The sequence below is a fragment of the Lathamus discolor genome, chromosome 2, assembly GCF_037157495.1.
Source record: "Lathamus discolor isolate bLatDis1 chromosome 2, bLatDis1.hap1, whole genome shotgun sequence".
Taxonomy (NCBI): domain Eukaryota; kingdom Metazoa; phylum Chordata; class Aves; order Psittaciformes; family Psittacidae; genus Lathamus; species Lathamus discolor.
The window spans coordinates 27618056-27634877 of record NC_088885.1 but is presented as its reverse complement, the minus strand read 5'-3'; the positions used below and the strand labels follow the sequence as shown (position 1 = coordinate 27634877).

Below are 16822 nucleotides of genomic sequence, written 5' to 3'. Positions count from 1 at the left end.
TTTTGTTCAGCATGTCTGCCAAACTTTCAAAGACCAGTTTGAATATGAACACTGCATAAATAGTGTAACCTCCCCCCACCATGCTTGTTCTAGCAGCATTCATTACTGTCACCAAAGACTTTTATCATTGTGCCATTCCAGTTACTTTGGATTACCTCTTATCCTTTGAAGAAAAAATTGTTGAAAATTAAAGTATCTGCCTAAACCTGTTTTCTTGTTTTTCCATTAAAAAAACAACCAACTGAACAAACAAAAACAACCCACCAAACCCCCCCAAAAAACACCCGCAAACAAAAAAAACTCTAGGTGCAAATACTTAGGCCAAGAGACAAAAAACAACCCCCAAAACCATATCACTTACTGGCTATCTTCAGATCTGACATGATCTAAATCAGAATTCTTTCCCTAATCTTCATTATAAGCATATCTTTTTACAGCAGATAACAGAAGTGTTTACCTCTCTGTTTCTAGCCAGTTCCCCACTATCCTGGTCTTTAGTTATCACCTGTATCTTTTCAGACTAGCAGACAAGGTTCTGCATGCATTTTTATCAGCCACAAGACTGAACCTCATCTATACTCTAGGAAGAGTAGAGCCAGTAGTGAACTACTTTCCTTTATGGCTATAAGCTGTAATAAGGAATGTTTCCTTTTAAGTACACAGATTCAACAATAGTTTTCAGAACATAACTACAGTAAGTAATCAGAATTGACATTCCAGTTCCACTTCTCCAACACCAAAAGCTGGCATCTTCATGTTATTAATAATTATATGAAACTGACAGGTTGGGTTCCAAAATCTTTAATAGACATTCAGAGTAAGTGCTCAAAGCAATTCAAACAGAGGAGGGGTTTTTTGTATGTTACCTAATTTCTTTTAAATCAGTCTTACATCATCAAAATTCTTTTCCCCACCCACCCAATTAGGTCCACCAAAGAAAGGCCAATGAAGAAGAAAGAAAAAGAGTAATAAAGACATGTGCCTTCACTGAAGTACTGAAGCATAACAGATTTTTAGTAGCAAGAAGTTATTCAGCAGCGTTTTTCCATAGTGTTTACTGATAATTCATCTTATATAGCTTATTTCCAGGAGATGGGCAGCATAAAAACCACAACATCTACTAAAAAAAATTATTCATTACAATGCAACAGTCTCAATAGTACCTTCTTACAGCTGCATCTGATCTGATTTAGAAATAAAACAATTCTGATCTAGTTAATTAAAAAGTTTTGTACCTGACTCTTACAAGAGCCAGTCTTAAGAAGTCAAGCAACTTTGGACCCCATATTTACAACCACCACATTTGATAATAACCCCAGAATTTCTCATTGTGCAAACTATCCTACTGAAATTATTCCATAGCTTTGTTTTAAGTCAGTCTCATGATTACATCAGCATTTACATTTACAGAAAGAATTGCTTTACTCTCCCTTACAGAACTTTGATGTGAATTTTGAGTGCTCTGGAGATTCAGGTGGCTACTGCATTGCCTGCTGAGCCTGTGCACTAAATATGCACACCCCAAAATACTAACACTTACAAGTAGCTTAAATATATAGTATATTAAACCAATAAAACTTAGGAAAATTTACAAGCTGCCCAAACCTGTGCTCAAACAGTATGCCCCCTAGTTCCAACTGTACATTCTTGATTTTTAATCAACAGCTGAAACTCAGAAGTTTACTAAAAATCAAAGTAGAAAGACACTAAGTCTTCACTCATTCATGTACTACAGTCTGGAATTTTTCCTTTGTCGGTAATGACTCTGGGGGGTTGGGTTTTGTTTTGTTTTTAAACTCAACTTTAACACCAACAATCCCAGAGGTAGCAGGAGGGAATACAAATGAAATGATGCCAGATTCTGGAAGTTGCACATTCAAGTATAGTGTCATCCAAGAGAGCTTTCCTGGCTTTCACAGACTGCATGTCACCTCTAATCATGTATAGCAAAGAAAAAGCAGAACCCCAAAATAAAGAACTATCACCATTGGGTTACTAACAGAAATCTAACAGCCAGATACCTCAAAGTAATCTTGTTACTTAAGTAGTAATACTGCCAGTTTCAATAGTCGAATATCAAGAACTTAAGTATGAACTTAAAATTTATGAGTATCAATTTTTCTAAAATGCTCATTAGTGACACATTTCACCTAAACACAGACATACACATGATTACTCTAAGTTGATGTACCACACTGTAAGGAAAGGTCCCAATTCAATTCAAGAATTTGATATTCCCCTTCTCCCTCCCACCACATGACAGAAGTGCTTACAGTAACAGAAAGCAAACAGAAGGGGAAAACACAACATTTAACAAGTGCATCTATGTACATTTTGCACCTTTTCCCTCCTGGCATCTAAAGTGAACAGGTCATCATGTTCGCTATGCTTCACATGCATACATCCTCCCCTTCAGGTAGTACCAGTCCTACTCAAAGGATCTCTGCAAGGATCAGCAGTCATTCCACACTAACCAACAGGTGCTTTTACTGCGGAGGCTGAAGTACATTTAAATATTCTGACTGGCCCAGCTGGTAGGTTGTGTTTCCTCCACAGTCCACATACTGGTATCTCTCTTGGGATGTCTGCTCAGAGTGGCCAAAGTAAGAGGATGTCACTGTCACTCTTAAAAAAAAAAAAAAAAAAAGAGACAAAACAGAAGAAAGTTTTCTGTAAAAGGCTTGAGTTTCCTATTTTAATGGTCAACATTTTTACATTATTAGGGTTTTTAAGGAAAACGTTTCGGAAAAAAGTAAGTTTTAAATAAACTTAAAACCAATACTAGCTTACCAGTTTACCACAATAGATTTTCTCAATGAAGGACATTTAGTTCTCTGAGCACAGACTTCCTACCCTTTCCCCTCCTGGAAGATGGTAATGCTTCATGAAGATCTCAACAACTTTTGAAGAGTGGCTGATACACAAACTAATTTCAAAGTATCTGAGACCTTAGTACAGCCATGGCTACGGCCAAGCTGCAGAGCAGATACAGTAATAACAACTCTGTCTATTCAAGTGTCTTTACACCACCAGAACCTGTCCAAAGACACAGTTCAGTTTCAAGAACTATGAACCTACTACAACAGAAAGCAAGATGATTTCATTTTCTAAGATGCAGAGGTGCCAGAATTATGTATTTGAGTAATATTTCCATTAGAATTACATGGTTTTTAAAATTGTTTCCAACAAAATTCCCATACTTACTGCATCATCACTACTATGTTATGCACTTTGATATATGCTAAAGTACAGAAGTCACTGCAAAAAAGAAAAACAATTGTTAGATTTGCATCAAGCTTTTACAGGTAATTATCTGAAAAGTAAGAACCATGTCTTCAACTGGAAATTCTGCTACCTATGTATATAGAGACTACAGAGTTGCTGGCAATGACAACAAAAACACTTGTTGAAAAACACCACCAGTGACTGTATGTTCACCCAGGTTTACTTTTATACGCATAGTGTTGCTTTCACATGGTCTGCTCTCCCATGTGCTTGCTTACATGTAATGCTTGCCAGCACAAGTGTCCTGTGAAACACAGTTCACTCCATCTTTCAGAATCTAACTGAAGTTACAGACAACTTGAAGTATACAGACAACTTGTGACATAATACAAAGCCAGCTCATACCCAACAGCACATACCAGCTGATAAGCAGAGGTACAGCACCAACACACTTTTTTTCCAAGCAGGCTGACTTCTTGATACTCTAAATTAAAAAAAAACAAAACAAAACAAAACAAAACCCCACAACCTAAAGCCACAAACCAAAAAAACCAAATGAAAAATCCCAACTCCAAAACACACCACAGCACAAACCAGAAAACAGTAGCTAGGAAACTACACAGAAGTTGAACTCTACATTGAGCCAGCTCTCCAAAATAAATGCGTGGAAATGCCTTGTATGGTGCTGATTTCATCATACAGGTCTGCTGAATCCAGATGATTCTATGCAGATACTTCAGGACTCCAAGATTTCCTGTATTCACCCTAAGCTGATTTTAAGGGACATGTATGCTCCAGGATCCAAACAACTCACTAGTTAATGCCTAACTAAGACCTAAATTGACTAGCTGGGGAAACACTGAAGTGTGATACTGCACAACCCCTGATGCTATAACCCACAATACTAATACTAATACTGACTGTGTTAGAAAGATTCTACCACAGCAATCACTGGAAAGGTTAGTATTTTTGTGTGGAGAAAAAACCCAAACAGTGAAAAAATACAAAACCCCACTAAGACCAGGTGAAGCTGCATCAGTTGGGTGCTCAAACAAAGGAAGCTCATTTGCTGTCTCCAGGGAAGACTACTGGCACTGACACATGACAGTTTCTCTGCTTCTGTTCCAAGAATTCACCATCCACCTCTGAGCTGAACCAACAAGCACATCCTTGTTCCACACTACTATCAAGGCTGCAGCTATAACAGAAGAGCCCGAGATCCATTCAATGCAGGCCATAGGCTCTTGCCTGTTCATGCCTCTCTACATATCCAACTCACTCAGGTTTTCCTAAGGTTAGTCACCTTTCAGGTAAAAGTTGCAGCTAGTTTTGGGAACAGACTCTCAACAGCATTACTGAAATTAAGGTCACAGTATCTACCATGATAAATTTAAACGCACTGCTGCATCAAAAGCATGATTAGATAAGTATTAGCAGGAGTTCTACAAAGGCCACATTTATCTATTCCCCATGCATCCAAAGGATGAGCAAATTTGAAAGAGTCAGCGTTTACACAAAGCTAACTTACATGTTTTTAAGAGTGACAGAAGTACACTTCCTGCTTATTTAAAGTTAGTGCCCAGTTTGCTATTTCATACCTATTTCAATTTATTCTACTTCAAAAGCTGTAAGGTGTTCTCCCCTACAGAGGGGCTGGGATCCACTGGAACTGCACACAGACCTGAAGTCTCAATAGTTAACTGTTTCTGTTTAGTCTGCACTTCAGTGTGAGAGAACTAACATTTGGTTTTGTTAGCAAGATATACTTGAGCTAACAGTCTGTCGGTCAAATGAACTTCAGAAGCTCTGAATAAAACCAGATAAAAGACAGGCCATAAACACTAATTACCACTGCACACATGGTCTGACAAAAAGAAATACAAACTTGCCTTTAATTTGAAAAGAATTAAATACAAATTCCCCCTGCCATCACAGATATTAGTGTGAAAGTTACTAGAAAACTTGTGAGAGGAACACACTTGCATTTCTGCCCTCCAAAACAGCATGTCCTAGTTTTTTCCAAGGCCTAACACACTGAGATAAGAGATACCATTCAGAGTGCTGAGAGCCAGGTACTGCAAGGCACTATGTGCAACTATTGAAATAACCATGTTTTAACTACTTTTCAACTACTATTAAACTCACACAAAGAAAATGACACATCTCCATGAATATATTTCTGCTGACTTTGAAAAAAATTTGGTTTAACACCATTGTAATTTTTAATGAGACCCATGTGATATTCAGAAACGAGTATACTTACAACATATAGCTCATTTCATCTTGTATAACTGTGGGCACCATATAGTCAATCTAAAAAAAAAAAGAACAAAAAATCAACAAAAAACCAATGAGTATTTATATATGAAGATTAACATGTATTCAACTTTGAAAGCCTATCCCATTTACCTGTTTCATATCCAGAGGACCAATGTTGGTGATGTTGTTTAGCCGTGCTTTGCCAATAACTGTTTTTGAAAACTGAACTTGAGCTGTGATATTTGCCACTTCAACAGAATAATAGTTGTTATTCGTTATATTTAGTGTGCTCTGAAAAACAAACAAACCAAACATAAAACCCTAACAGCTATCCATTCTGTGTGTCTTGATATGCCCACATTTTGAAGTTTGCGCTTGAGACAGTAATACCTGAAATTGTGCAAGTATATTCTTACCTTCTAGACTGGGGGTTGGAGGCACAGGGGAACACGGTAACACACAGGACACAGGACATAACCACTTAACCTCTTTTTGGGGTTTTTTTGTTAAAATCTTGAGCTGCACAAACTTCTGTACAACTTCCCTGGTGACTACTCTCCACTGCAAAGAACACATTTCTTCCTATCCTCAACTACTGCTTCCAGGAAATTTAGCTATCACAGGACCATCTTCTCCCATGGCTGCCTTGCTTTATTTAAAATGAGGAACTTTACCAAGTGTCTTTAGGTTTTCTATATTGACTGCATTACCAAGAAGTCAAGAAACATATAGAAAAAAATAACTTTAGAGTCTTAAGGTGAATAAAAAACGAATTTCCCTCAAAACCAGTTTTGACAGATGCACAGTACCTGGACAGCACTTAGTAACATCCCCACATACACACATTACATTTCACTTATATTCCAAAAATAATTCAGAGAACTTCAAATTCACTGTTCCCATGAAAATAGAAGACCCAGTGGTAGCTTGCAACTCAGCTCTATTAGCTATAGCTACAGGAGCCAGCCACAGCAGGTCCAGTTACATTCTTTCAGCTGGTCATTATATCTGCTTGTATTTCTTAAGGTACTTACTAGGCTTACCAGCTAGACCACAATTTCTATGCATATTAAACTGTTGCAGTAGTATTTCTTGTTGCACTTACCCATTACAAACATCCAAACAGACAGCTAGACTTACCGTGATATTGAGATATATTATACGACTACTCCGTTCATAACTGACGTAAACTGACTTCACACCAATGTATTCAACGTCGATTGAGCGAGGAAACAAGAAGAATACAGCCAGCCCAGAAAGTAGTAAACATACAGTTACAGAAGCAGTCACATAGAGCTTTCTGGAGGGAAAAAAGAAGACATTTTAGAGTCAAAAGCATATTAAACAATAATTTCATTTTATTTTCTTTTAAGTGATAGATTGAATTAGTTGTATTGACTAGTCATGCTCCCTATCTCTAACTTCCACTAGTGCTCAAGAGGGGAAAAACCCCATTATGCTGCACTTCACATCTATGTCTCCAAGATGTTCCTTTTGCATATACATCAGGAATCAAGTTTCAAAACATGTGGTTATCCCAACATTTGTAACTTGGAGGAAAACAGAAGGGCAAATATTTACATACTTTGAAACATAAGCACTTCCTCTTAGGATTTGTTTATAGCAGAACTGTTGCCATTCTGCAGGACTCTTACAAACAAAGCTCTTATACATCTTATATGTGATTCTTTGACATATAAGACTGCCAGGAAACTGTCAGACTCCTGCTAAGGAACAGGAAATTCATAATTAACCTAGTGTTGAAGGTGTGTTTGTGTAATTAAAAAAAAAAAAATTAAGGAAAAGGCTCCACTGCAGCTCTGGTTTTCACAAAATTAGAGCACTACAAGTAACAGGTCTCAAATTTGTACGAGTAGAGCATCAGATATATTATCCAGGACAATATTACAAGTTACTGGCAATCATTCCTGTTTACAACAGAAACACACAAATATTAGAAGTAAAAAACCCCTAAACAAATAGAAAGTGTTCGAACAAGAAGCCCTGAGCACTTCAATTAAACCTTTAAGTAGAGCCTGTAAAAAAAACATTAAATATGCTGTGTGGGAATGATAATTTTTTTTATTTTGCTAGCTGCTCAGAGCTTTACAAATTAATTTCCAGATGACTTATTTTGTAGTTATCAAGGAAATTATCAATTTACTCAAGACTTTAAACACTGAAGATGTATCTGCTCAGATAATTAAGATGCTACAAAGACTGATGAATACTTAACTATTGTAGACATTCAGATGAAGTATCTACATGAAGAGATAACACAGCATACTTAGCTTTGTAAGACATACTCATAGGAGTATGCATACCCGTTAATAAATAACTCTCCAAGGGTTAGAAGTTAAGGCTGATAGTACTCACGAGCAGGGTTCTTTTAGTACTGCAGGCAAATAAACATTCCAACAACTTTTTGCTTAATTCTTCTTATCACTCCTTTTTTTAATTTGCTGAATTTGAACCAGAAGAGTTAACTTTAGATTCATGTATCACAGCTAACTATTGACTTACGTTCTCCTTGGCCTCAGTCTCTGATCACTGTATGGAATTAATGCTACCAGCTGATTTTCCTGTCCTGGAAACAAAAACACTCTTTCAGAATTTAAACAAGCAAAGAATAAGTGTTGTTGCAGCTACTTCAGAGTGTCCATTAGGACTTAATGGCACCAAAGAATAAACACTAAAGATAAATATTTACATTCCAAACAATGACCCAAGTAGAATACTACTGTATTATGTTACTTTCCAAAATAGAGCATGGCTTACGCAAGATGGAAGAAAAAAAACCACCAAGTCCACAAAAACCAAAACTGCAACAAATTCTGTCCCTGTGCTGCATACATGCACAGGAGGCAGCACGTCTCTGGCACCATTTCCTCAAGAATAACAGCTTCCAGCTCTCTATGCCATACCATATAAAGTCACAGGACAAAACACTCAGAAGCTCAGGCAGCAGGAACAGATGTAGAAGGCATTCTGCATGTACTTTTCTGAAAAGCAGAGGTCAAGTTTGTTTAAAAGAAAGAAGTATCAATTTGGGTGTCTTTGGTAACATAAGCAATACATACACTGCATTCTGGAAATCACTGGTATACACAGCCATTTTTCATGGGACTGAGCTGCAGCACCCTGGAAGTCAAAAAGGATCTGAAAGTATCTACTGGAATTTCTCCAAGCAACTAGGTACTTCATGAGACAGCATTTTTAAGAGGGGGCTATCTCAACAGCAGAAATTAAGAACAGAAGCACAGATGAGTTGTCGAAAATACATGGACTACATCTGCCTGAATAGCTTTTTCTATTTGTTGTACAAGAACATGGAACTGAGATTCATTCATTGAAGAAAAAAGGCCTCAAATCAAAGATGTTGGGACTGATCCTGTTCAACATCCTTGTCAGTGACATGACAGTGGGATTGAGTGCATCAGCAAGTTTGCTGATGACACCAAGCTGTGTGGTTCGGCCGATACTCTGGAGGGAAGGAATGCCATACAGAGAGAGGGACCTTGACACGCTTGTGAAGTGGGACGATGCCAACCTTATAAAATTCAAGAAAACCAAGCGCAAGGTCCTCCACCTGGGTTGGAGCAATCCCAGGCACAGCTACAGACTGGGCAAAGAAGAGATTCAGAGCAGCCCTGTGGAGAAGGACTTGGGGGTTTTGTTTGACAAGAAACTGAACATGAGCCAGCTTCAGTGTGCGCTTGCAGCCCAGAAAGCCAACCATACCCTGGGCTGCATCAAAAGGAGCGTGACCAGCAGGTCGAAGGAGGTGATCCCGCCCCTCTACTCTGCTCTTGTGAGACCTCACCTGGAATATTGTGTACAGTTCTGGCATCCTAAAAATAAGAAGGAAATGGAGCTGTTGGAGCAAGTTCAGAGGAGGACCATGAGGAAGATGAGAGGTGCTCCAGCCCCTTTATACAAAGACAGGCTGAGAATGTTGGGGTTGTTCAGCCTGGAGAAGGCTGCATGGAGCTCTCATAGCAGCCTTCCAACATCTGAAGGGGGCCTACAAGGGCCCAGGAAGGGACCCTTCATCAGGGCCTGTAGCAACAGGACAAGGGGTAATGGGTTTAAACTTAAAACAGGGTGGTCAGGCACTAGAACAGGTTGCCCAAAGAAGTAGTAAGTGCTCCATTCCTGGCAGGGTTCAAGGCCAGGTTAGACAGCACCTTAGGCAACATGGTCTAGTAGGAGGTGACCCTGCCCATGGCAGGGGGGCTGGAACTAGATAATCTTAAAGTCCTTTCCAACCCAAACCATTCTGTGATTCTAAAACCAAGTCATATTTGCATTTTTTAAGCCAAATGCAGCATTTGACCAGCATTATCACTTAGCTAATCAACCGCTTACAAGTGATTCCATACTGAATCACTAAGCTGAGCAAAACATGCCAAGCCAGTAGTAGTATGTAATATCAACCTCCTAAAAAGCCACTACCAATTTAAAACAGATTTTCATTTCAGCTTCAACAACGCATCTTCAAGCTTTGAACAAGACTGCACACTCCCGCTGTTTGTCATAATGAAAATTTAAAGCTGTCCAAGTAACAAAACTGGGTAACCTCATATCAGGTGTTACAGTCTTCCTTACTAGTCATGCAGCAAATTTAATTTTCCCCTCTTAAAAAAACCCTTTTTTTTTTTCCTAAAATATGAGGAATAATTAAAAAGGCAGCCCTGACTGCTCTTATAATTCATTTAAAGTTCTAACTTTAACTACATTTTTTCATTAGAATGTACAGGCAACATGCATTTTTAACAGTTACTGAAAGATATTTGATATATTATCTCACATTTGTTTAAGTATTACACTCAAGAATCCTACAGTCACAAGAAATAAGCTTCTGAACACAAGAATCCTGCTATTACTGCATTTTAGTTAGCACTATTTTGAGTATGACTTGCTATTGATACTAAGTATTTTAAGTTAGCAAGCTAACAGAACAAACTTCCTTCTCTATAGTCTTTCAGTTATAATTTTTAGTTGTGTAGTTTTTTTCCACATTTCAAATTTGCCAAATTCAGAGGTACTCAAAGAATGCATCATAGTATGAAGTTTAACAGCTAAACTACAAGCCTCTTACAGTATTTACAACTGTTTAAATACCCTGTGCTTCCTGCCACTTATTCACACCCAAGACAGAAGTATTTGTGAACCATACCAGAATCTGATCTGACTGAAGCACACATACAAGGAAAACATGGCACAGTCAATTTTCACAAGCTACTGGTCAAAAATCAGTTCTGAGAGCTTTTACACTGAATAATCTATTTTAGGTAAGAGATCTGCCGAAAGCAAAGCAGCTCCAAGCATGAAACCTCATCAGTTCTTCCTTGCCATCAAAGGGAAGATCTTACAGCTGAAGCAGGCTGGCACATGTAGAGTGCCTTGGCACACTACATTTGCCACTCTCTTTTTGCCCAGTTCAGCTATCCTGCTTTCAATGGTCTCTTCCTAAACAGCTGTTCTGGTGGCTTACTGTATATGAGAGAAGCACAAATAAAGCAGAATATATGCTATTAACAGGAAAAGCAAAGGATGAGGGCAGCTAGGAAACAAAACAGGCATGAAGACGAATGCTGTGCAGCCTACTACCTTCCAGGGCCACCAGAGATCCTTTGTATTTTCAACACCCAGCTGGGGTCCTTTGCCTAGCAGGGACAGACAGGACCAAGTGAGAGTAAAGGAAATTGATGGGCCCTGGCAGCAGTGAGGGCAAGAAAATTCACTATAAATGAGGGAAATGGTGTTGTAGCACAGGCCTACTTTTAATTCTCTGCATTTGCAGAATTATAAATTGATTCAAATAGCTTAAAATAGGCAGTAAAAAAAAGACATAATAAAATGTCACAAAAATCAAGGTTTGCAAATTCAACTTGCAAGAGCTAGGGTTACATGCAAATTAAAAGCTGAGAAGCAAAGAACACACCGGCATTGTACAGACAAAGGAAAACCCAACAAGTAACAGCCAAAGCTGCTTCAATTTTTTTTGTTCATTTAGTATAATCATAACAAAATGCTTAAGAGCTACAAAGTCAAAAAGATGAAAAATGTCATTTTAAGTAGGAGATTAATTTGTTATAGATTATTACAGTTTCAACAGCACACGGTTATGGAGTAACGTATAGGTTACAAAGAGAAATAAAGAAAACTCACCTCGTGGAATTCTTCCTGTTCCCTGGCAAGTTGGGCAGGTAACACTGTCTCTTCCTGTAAATTCCACATAGGGAAACTGCGACACATCTCCACATCTGCTGTCTTCATTGTGTGATTCTGAGTTAACTAAGCCATTCCTCATGTTATCAGACACTGTGGTTCCATTGCAGCTATCTTCCTTGCATGTGCGCATAGGCAAGTGAGAAAGTGATTTTCCCATGTCTAAAATAAAAGCCGGAAAAAAGTTGTCAGGAAGAAAAAATTTGGCTTGCACTTATTCCTCTGCATCAGGTAACTGTCAGCCAATGGCCATCAGTTCGACAAGACTCCTGTTGCCCTGTGTTCAGATTCCTTAAGACCTGCAAATCACTAAGGCCTGTCAAGCTGGAGTCAACCCCAAGTTGCAAGAACCTTAACTAACTGGGAGCTTTGTTCAGATACTTCAGTATATACAGGTTGGAGGGAGGTCAACAAGAGGCATTTAAGTTAGAACAGTACAATGGCTGGCAAAGGTTGCAACAGTCTAGCTGTGCTTTTCAAAGGATTGTTATTGTACAGACTTTCACAATACACAATCTTCGTATAAAAAAAAAGATTTCAAGATGCAGCTTTAGAAAGCAAGTTTGCAATTTTCAGTGGATTCTACGCACACTACAGACCCAAGTCAAATGAGCTTTTCAAGTTGGACTTGTCTTCAGAACATGGGATCAGCTACTAGTTTCCAAGCTAGAAATACAGATCTTCAGGTGTTTGAACTGACTACTCCCTTTAACCTAAAAGATGCACAGGAAAGTCAAGGGAAAAATGGGAATTATTTTAACATAGCTGCTGGCAATGTGCTGCAGTTCTAAAGACTTGTTAAACAACAAAACAAAACAAAACAGTATTAACCACAAAAGCATTTTTGCTACCTACGTAAATTTTCAAGTATTCTCCTTACGGTAGTTTTTTTAGCCATGACATCGAAGCTACCTTAAAACACAGAACACATGAAACTAAAGGCTGCAATCAAGTGATGCAAGTAGAAACCCTTCTAATTTTTCTAAATTGCAACAGGTGGAAAACAAATTCAAAGTTGAAAAAGTAAATCTGTACAGCAGTAGCAATCAGTTCTCCTGTTCATTCCAGGAACCCATTTTAACTTAACACCCAGCCACCAACCACTCAATTCACCCATGTCTTGGGGAATAGGATGATTTAAGCAGAGTATGCAAAACTTTTTTCTTTGTCATTGTAACTGGCATTTTTAAAGCAGCTGCTAGCAATTATCATGCTGGTGCACCAAGAAAGGAAGCCCTAAGAGGAAGATCAAGAGAGCAAAAAAGTCAGAATATTTTATACCAACCACTGAATACAGAACAGAAAGATCTCAAGTATGGTGATGGTAACACAAGCACAACAATAACTCATTGTATTGCCACAAAGGCTAGGTGAAGCTAAGACAGGAAAAGGAAAAAAATGCCAACAAGTCACAGTTACTGTTCCAGCAAACATGCAGCGTTATTTTCTAATGTAAGTTATGAAACCCTTACAAGAAGGAAAACTATTTGTCCTTATGCCTCTACAGCACTTTTTGAACATCTTAAGTTCAGGAGCCATTCAATAATGGAAATGGTTGAACTGAAAACTATAGTAATTGAGCTACTGAAAAACATTTTCTGAAAAGCTGTTGACAGCATTGACAATTATTCCACATAGGGGTTTTGCTTACTGTTCTCCTTGTAACTGACCTACAGCCTTTAAGCTACAAAACTTGAGTCTTGCAGCGTAGGCAATAGCTGTCAGAGTTATATCTCTGAAAGCTTAACGATCAATCCCCAGTCCTGTTGAGTTACAACTGTATTCACCTTACCTGCTCTACTGATAGGCTATGCTTACATTAACAACTAAACACAGAACAAGCAGCAACTCTGTAGAAATAAGAAGTTCTTTACTGTGAGGGTCATGAGGCACTGGCACAGGCTGCCCAAAGAAGTAGTAAATTCTCCATCCCTGAGAGTGTTCAAGGCCAGGCTGGACAGGAACTTGGGCAACATGGTCAAGTGGGAGGTGTCCCCTGCCCATGGCAAGGGGGTTGGAACTAGCTAATCTTAAGGTCCTGTGCAACCCTAACTATTCCATGATTCTATGAATACTGAGGATTCAACATCCACACTATAAATGTGTATTTCATACTAGCTCTTGTCTATAGTGACAACACCCACTCACAATTGAAGTGCACCTTCTCATTTTAAGTTCTTCCAAAAGGGTAAGAGCTTACACTCTCCCAGATCACACTGGGATGTCAGTGAAAATGCAGTAAGCAAGGATGACTAGGAACTCATTTCAAGAGTACAGCCTTTATTTTAATTAAAATACTAATACAGGTATAGCCTCCAATACCAACTGTACCTGATCTTCAGTAACTAGAATAATGCTGTTCTACTGCCAGAAACTTAGGAGAAACATTTCAATTCACAAATAGAACTGTTTAGCCACCTTCAAGTAAAATGTGCTCCTCCAACATGCTTCCCCTCCCAGTCAAGCACTAAACCTTATCACAGTTTACCAAATCTCAAGAAGACTTTGTTCTTTTATTCAGCACTTATGTACTGAACAGTAATAGCTCTAAGATAGCAGCTTTATACGTGACAACTTCTATACTGTCACCGGAGTCGCAAACCGCAACCATCTTCTCCCCACCAGCTGCGTCTCAACCACGAACCTCACTAGCTCCTCCAACACAGAGGACGCAGCACGCTAAGGCAATGACTTAGCAGCCACAAACTTGCTCGGTGGGGGAGGCACGTCCAGCGCTACCGTTCAAGACCCGTTTAGGCACCGGTCCCTGGGGGAAGGCCTACTCGGTAAGGCTGGCGCTGCCAAGAACACAGGAGTCAGCAACCCCCGGAGATGTACGGGCTCCCTCGCAGGTCCAGCCAGAGCAAAGTTTCCACCGGCGGGTTCGGAACAAGGCCCGACAAGCTCGGCGCCACTACCGGTGCCCCGGAAGGGCCATGCTCCGGCAGGCGGGCGGCGGTCTCGGCGCGGAGAAACGAGGGTAGCCTCCCGCAAGCACGACCAGGCCCCGCTGAAGCCCACAAACCTCCGCGACAGCGGCCCTCACCCGGCGCCCGGCTCCACTAGGGCTTTACAGCCACAGGCCGCGCTCCACCCGGCTCTCGGCTCAGGCCCCCCACCCGCCGCCGCCGCCACCTTCCCCACCTGCGGCGCAGACGCCGGTGGCCGCCCGAGCACCGGGAAACGACAAGACCCAAAGCTCCGGTACGATACAGCAACCCCGACGTTAAAGCCCCGGATCCGCGGCGTGCGCAGGCGCACGGCAGGGGGCGGTCCCGCGCCGGTCGCGTCCCGCCGCCGCCGGCAGTGGGCGGTGCGTGGTGCCGCTGTTCTCTGGCCTGCTTGGGTGCAGCGCGCCCGCGGTCCTGGAGCGGGGGTCGCGCAGGAGCAGTGCGCGGGCGGCAGGCCGTGCCCAGGGTGGGGGTTTGGGGTGCTCCCAGGCCCAGGGGGTAAGGAAGGGGAAATCAGGTGGCGGCGCAGCTCCTCCCCGCAGCTAGGGGCGGGGGCACAGCGGGTTCGCTCACTAAGTTCCTCTGTCCGCAGCTTTTCTCTCCTCTGCCCCCCGGTATGAGCTCTCTCGCCCCCTGCACATCAGCTCCGCGTTGCGGTAGTCACAGGGGAAGAAGCGGGGAGTTTTCTTTCCGCAGCTGAGTTTGTTTCGTGGTACCTCCGAACCACCATGAGTTACGTTCTGTTCCCTGTTTGATAGCTCAGGAAGAAGTAGCTCGCCACACTGCTGCAGGGGAAACTAGCTGCTCGAGGAAAGATGTTGCAGGTCGGTAAAGAAGGTGTAGGACGTGAGTCACAGTACCGCTAAAATTCTGTTTTATAACTTGAGTTTTATATCTCGCTCCCCCCCTTCCCCCCCCCCCCCCCCCCAAAAGGCGGCCTACAAGAAATCTGGAGAGGGGCTTTTTACAAGGGCACATAGTGACAGGACAAAGGGGAATGGCTTTAAACTGACAAAGGATAGGTTCAGATTAGATAGTTGGAAGAAATTTCTTATTATGAAGGTAGCGAGGCAGTGGAACAGTCTGCCCAGAGGAGCTGTGGCTGCCCAATCCCTGGCAGTGCTCAGTGTCAGGTTGGACCGGGCTTTGAGCAACCTGGTCTAGTGGAAGCTGCCCTTGCCCATGGCAGGTTGGGTGGAACTAGATGACCTTTAATATCCCTTCCAACCCAAACTATTTTGTGATTCTGTGATTCCATGCCAAGCTACACAAGTCTGCTTGTACAGCTGGTGGTTATTCAAGGGACAGGCAAGTGAGATGTCTGCTGGGCAATTTGCCAGGGCAAAATGAAGTGCACTGGAAGTGCATAACTTGGAATTGTTGCTGTTTGTGTACCTGCCTCCGATCTGTGGAAACCACTGCTCAGAGTGATGGCAGCACAGGAGACTGCTTCTCTGTGGGGATGTGGGTGCACCAAAGGGTGGAGAACTGTGCAGAGAGGACAGCTCAGATGAAGGAGGCTGGGGACCAGGGGCAACTGCCTGGTTTGAGAGCCTCATCGCAGCTGTAGAAATGAAACAGGAATGAAACCCTGTGATTCACTCTACATATCAAAGGGCAAGCACAGGGGCAGGGCTTGAGGAAGGAAGTGAGATGCCTACAGCAGTTTGGAGTGATCACGAGGGTGGGGCAGGGTGCCAGGCTGCTCATGAGGCTGGGAGGAGACAGGCTGCCTCCAGCAGCCACTCAGAGCTGGTGCAGAGGTGAGATCACCTGCAGTACAGCCCTGGCAGCAGCATGCCCAGCACCTGGCTGCAGGTTGAGCAAGTGATCAACATGGAAAATAACCTTCCCCCACGAAAACATATGCTCAGAGGAAAAAGGCACCTGAGAAAAAGGCACATATCTTTACCAGCACATTTATTCCCTTTATCTTTGGAACTTTTGGGTGTTTTCTCTGAGTTTAAGAAGTCTTGACTAGCAATAGTCCCTAGCCTTCATTATGCAGTTCAAGTCCTGCATGTTGCTCACTGGCTGCTTTACTGCTCTAGTCAGGCATGATCAAGCTCCTGGCAGTATTGGCAAAAGCTGGCATGTACCTTCTCCCTCTGGTAGACCTTCATATGAATCTTCGGCGCATCACTGTCCAAGGT

The 16822-nt window shown here is 41.4% G+C and overlaps 1 protein-coding gene across 1 annotated transcript; it reads right to left on the bottom strand.

Annotated features, from left to right (window-relative positions):
- Positions 1 to 785: 785 nt before the first annotated feature.
- Positions 786 to 15039, bottom strand: TMEM106B (transmembrane protein 106B). The gene is made up of 8 exons (XM_065666224.1): positions 14863 to 15039; positions 11659 to 11880; positions 8008 to 8071; positions 6625 to 6784; positions 5635 to 5775; positions 5489 to 5538; positions 3205 to 3258; positions 786 to 2625 (listed from the first exon to the last, which is right to left on the bottom strand). The coding sequence occupies exons 2-8, from the start codon at positions 11876 to 11878 to the stop codon at positions 2487 to 2489; spliced, it is 828 nt and encodes a 275-aa protein (XP_065522296.1). The 5' UTR covers positions 11879 to 11880; positions 14863 to 15039; the 3' UTR covers positions 786 to 2486.
- Between the last annotated feature and the right edge of the window lie 1783 nt (positions 15040 to 16822).

What these genes read in the sequence shown, in the direction of transcription:
- TMEM106B (XM_065666224.1), bottom strand. Translation starts at nt 11,878, where the DNA reads ATGGGAAAATCACTTTCTCACTTGCCTATGCGCACATGCAAGGAAGAT. An exon ending in AACAGGAAGAATTCCACGAG is followed by an intron (nt 8,072 to 11,658) that starts GTGAGTTTTCTT and finishes TTTTGTTTCCAG; the next exon opens with GACAGGAAAATCAGCTGGTA. An exon ending in GATGAAATGAGCTATATGTT is followed by an intron (nt 3,259 to 5,488) that starts GTAAGTATACTC and finishes TCTTTTTTGCAG; the next exon opens with TGACTTCTGTACTTTAGCAT.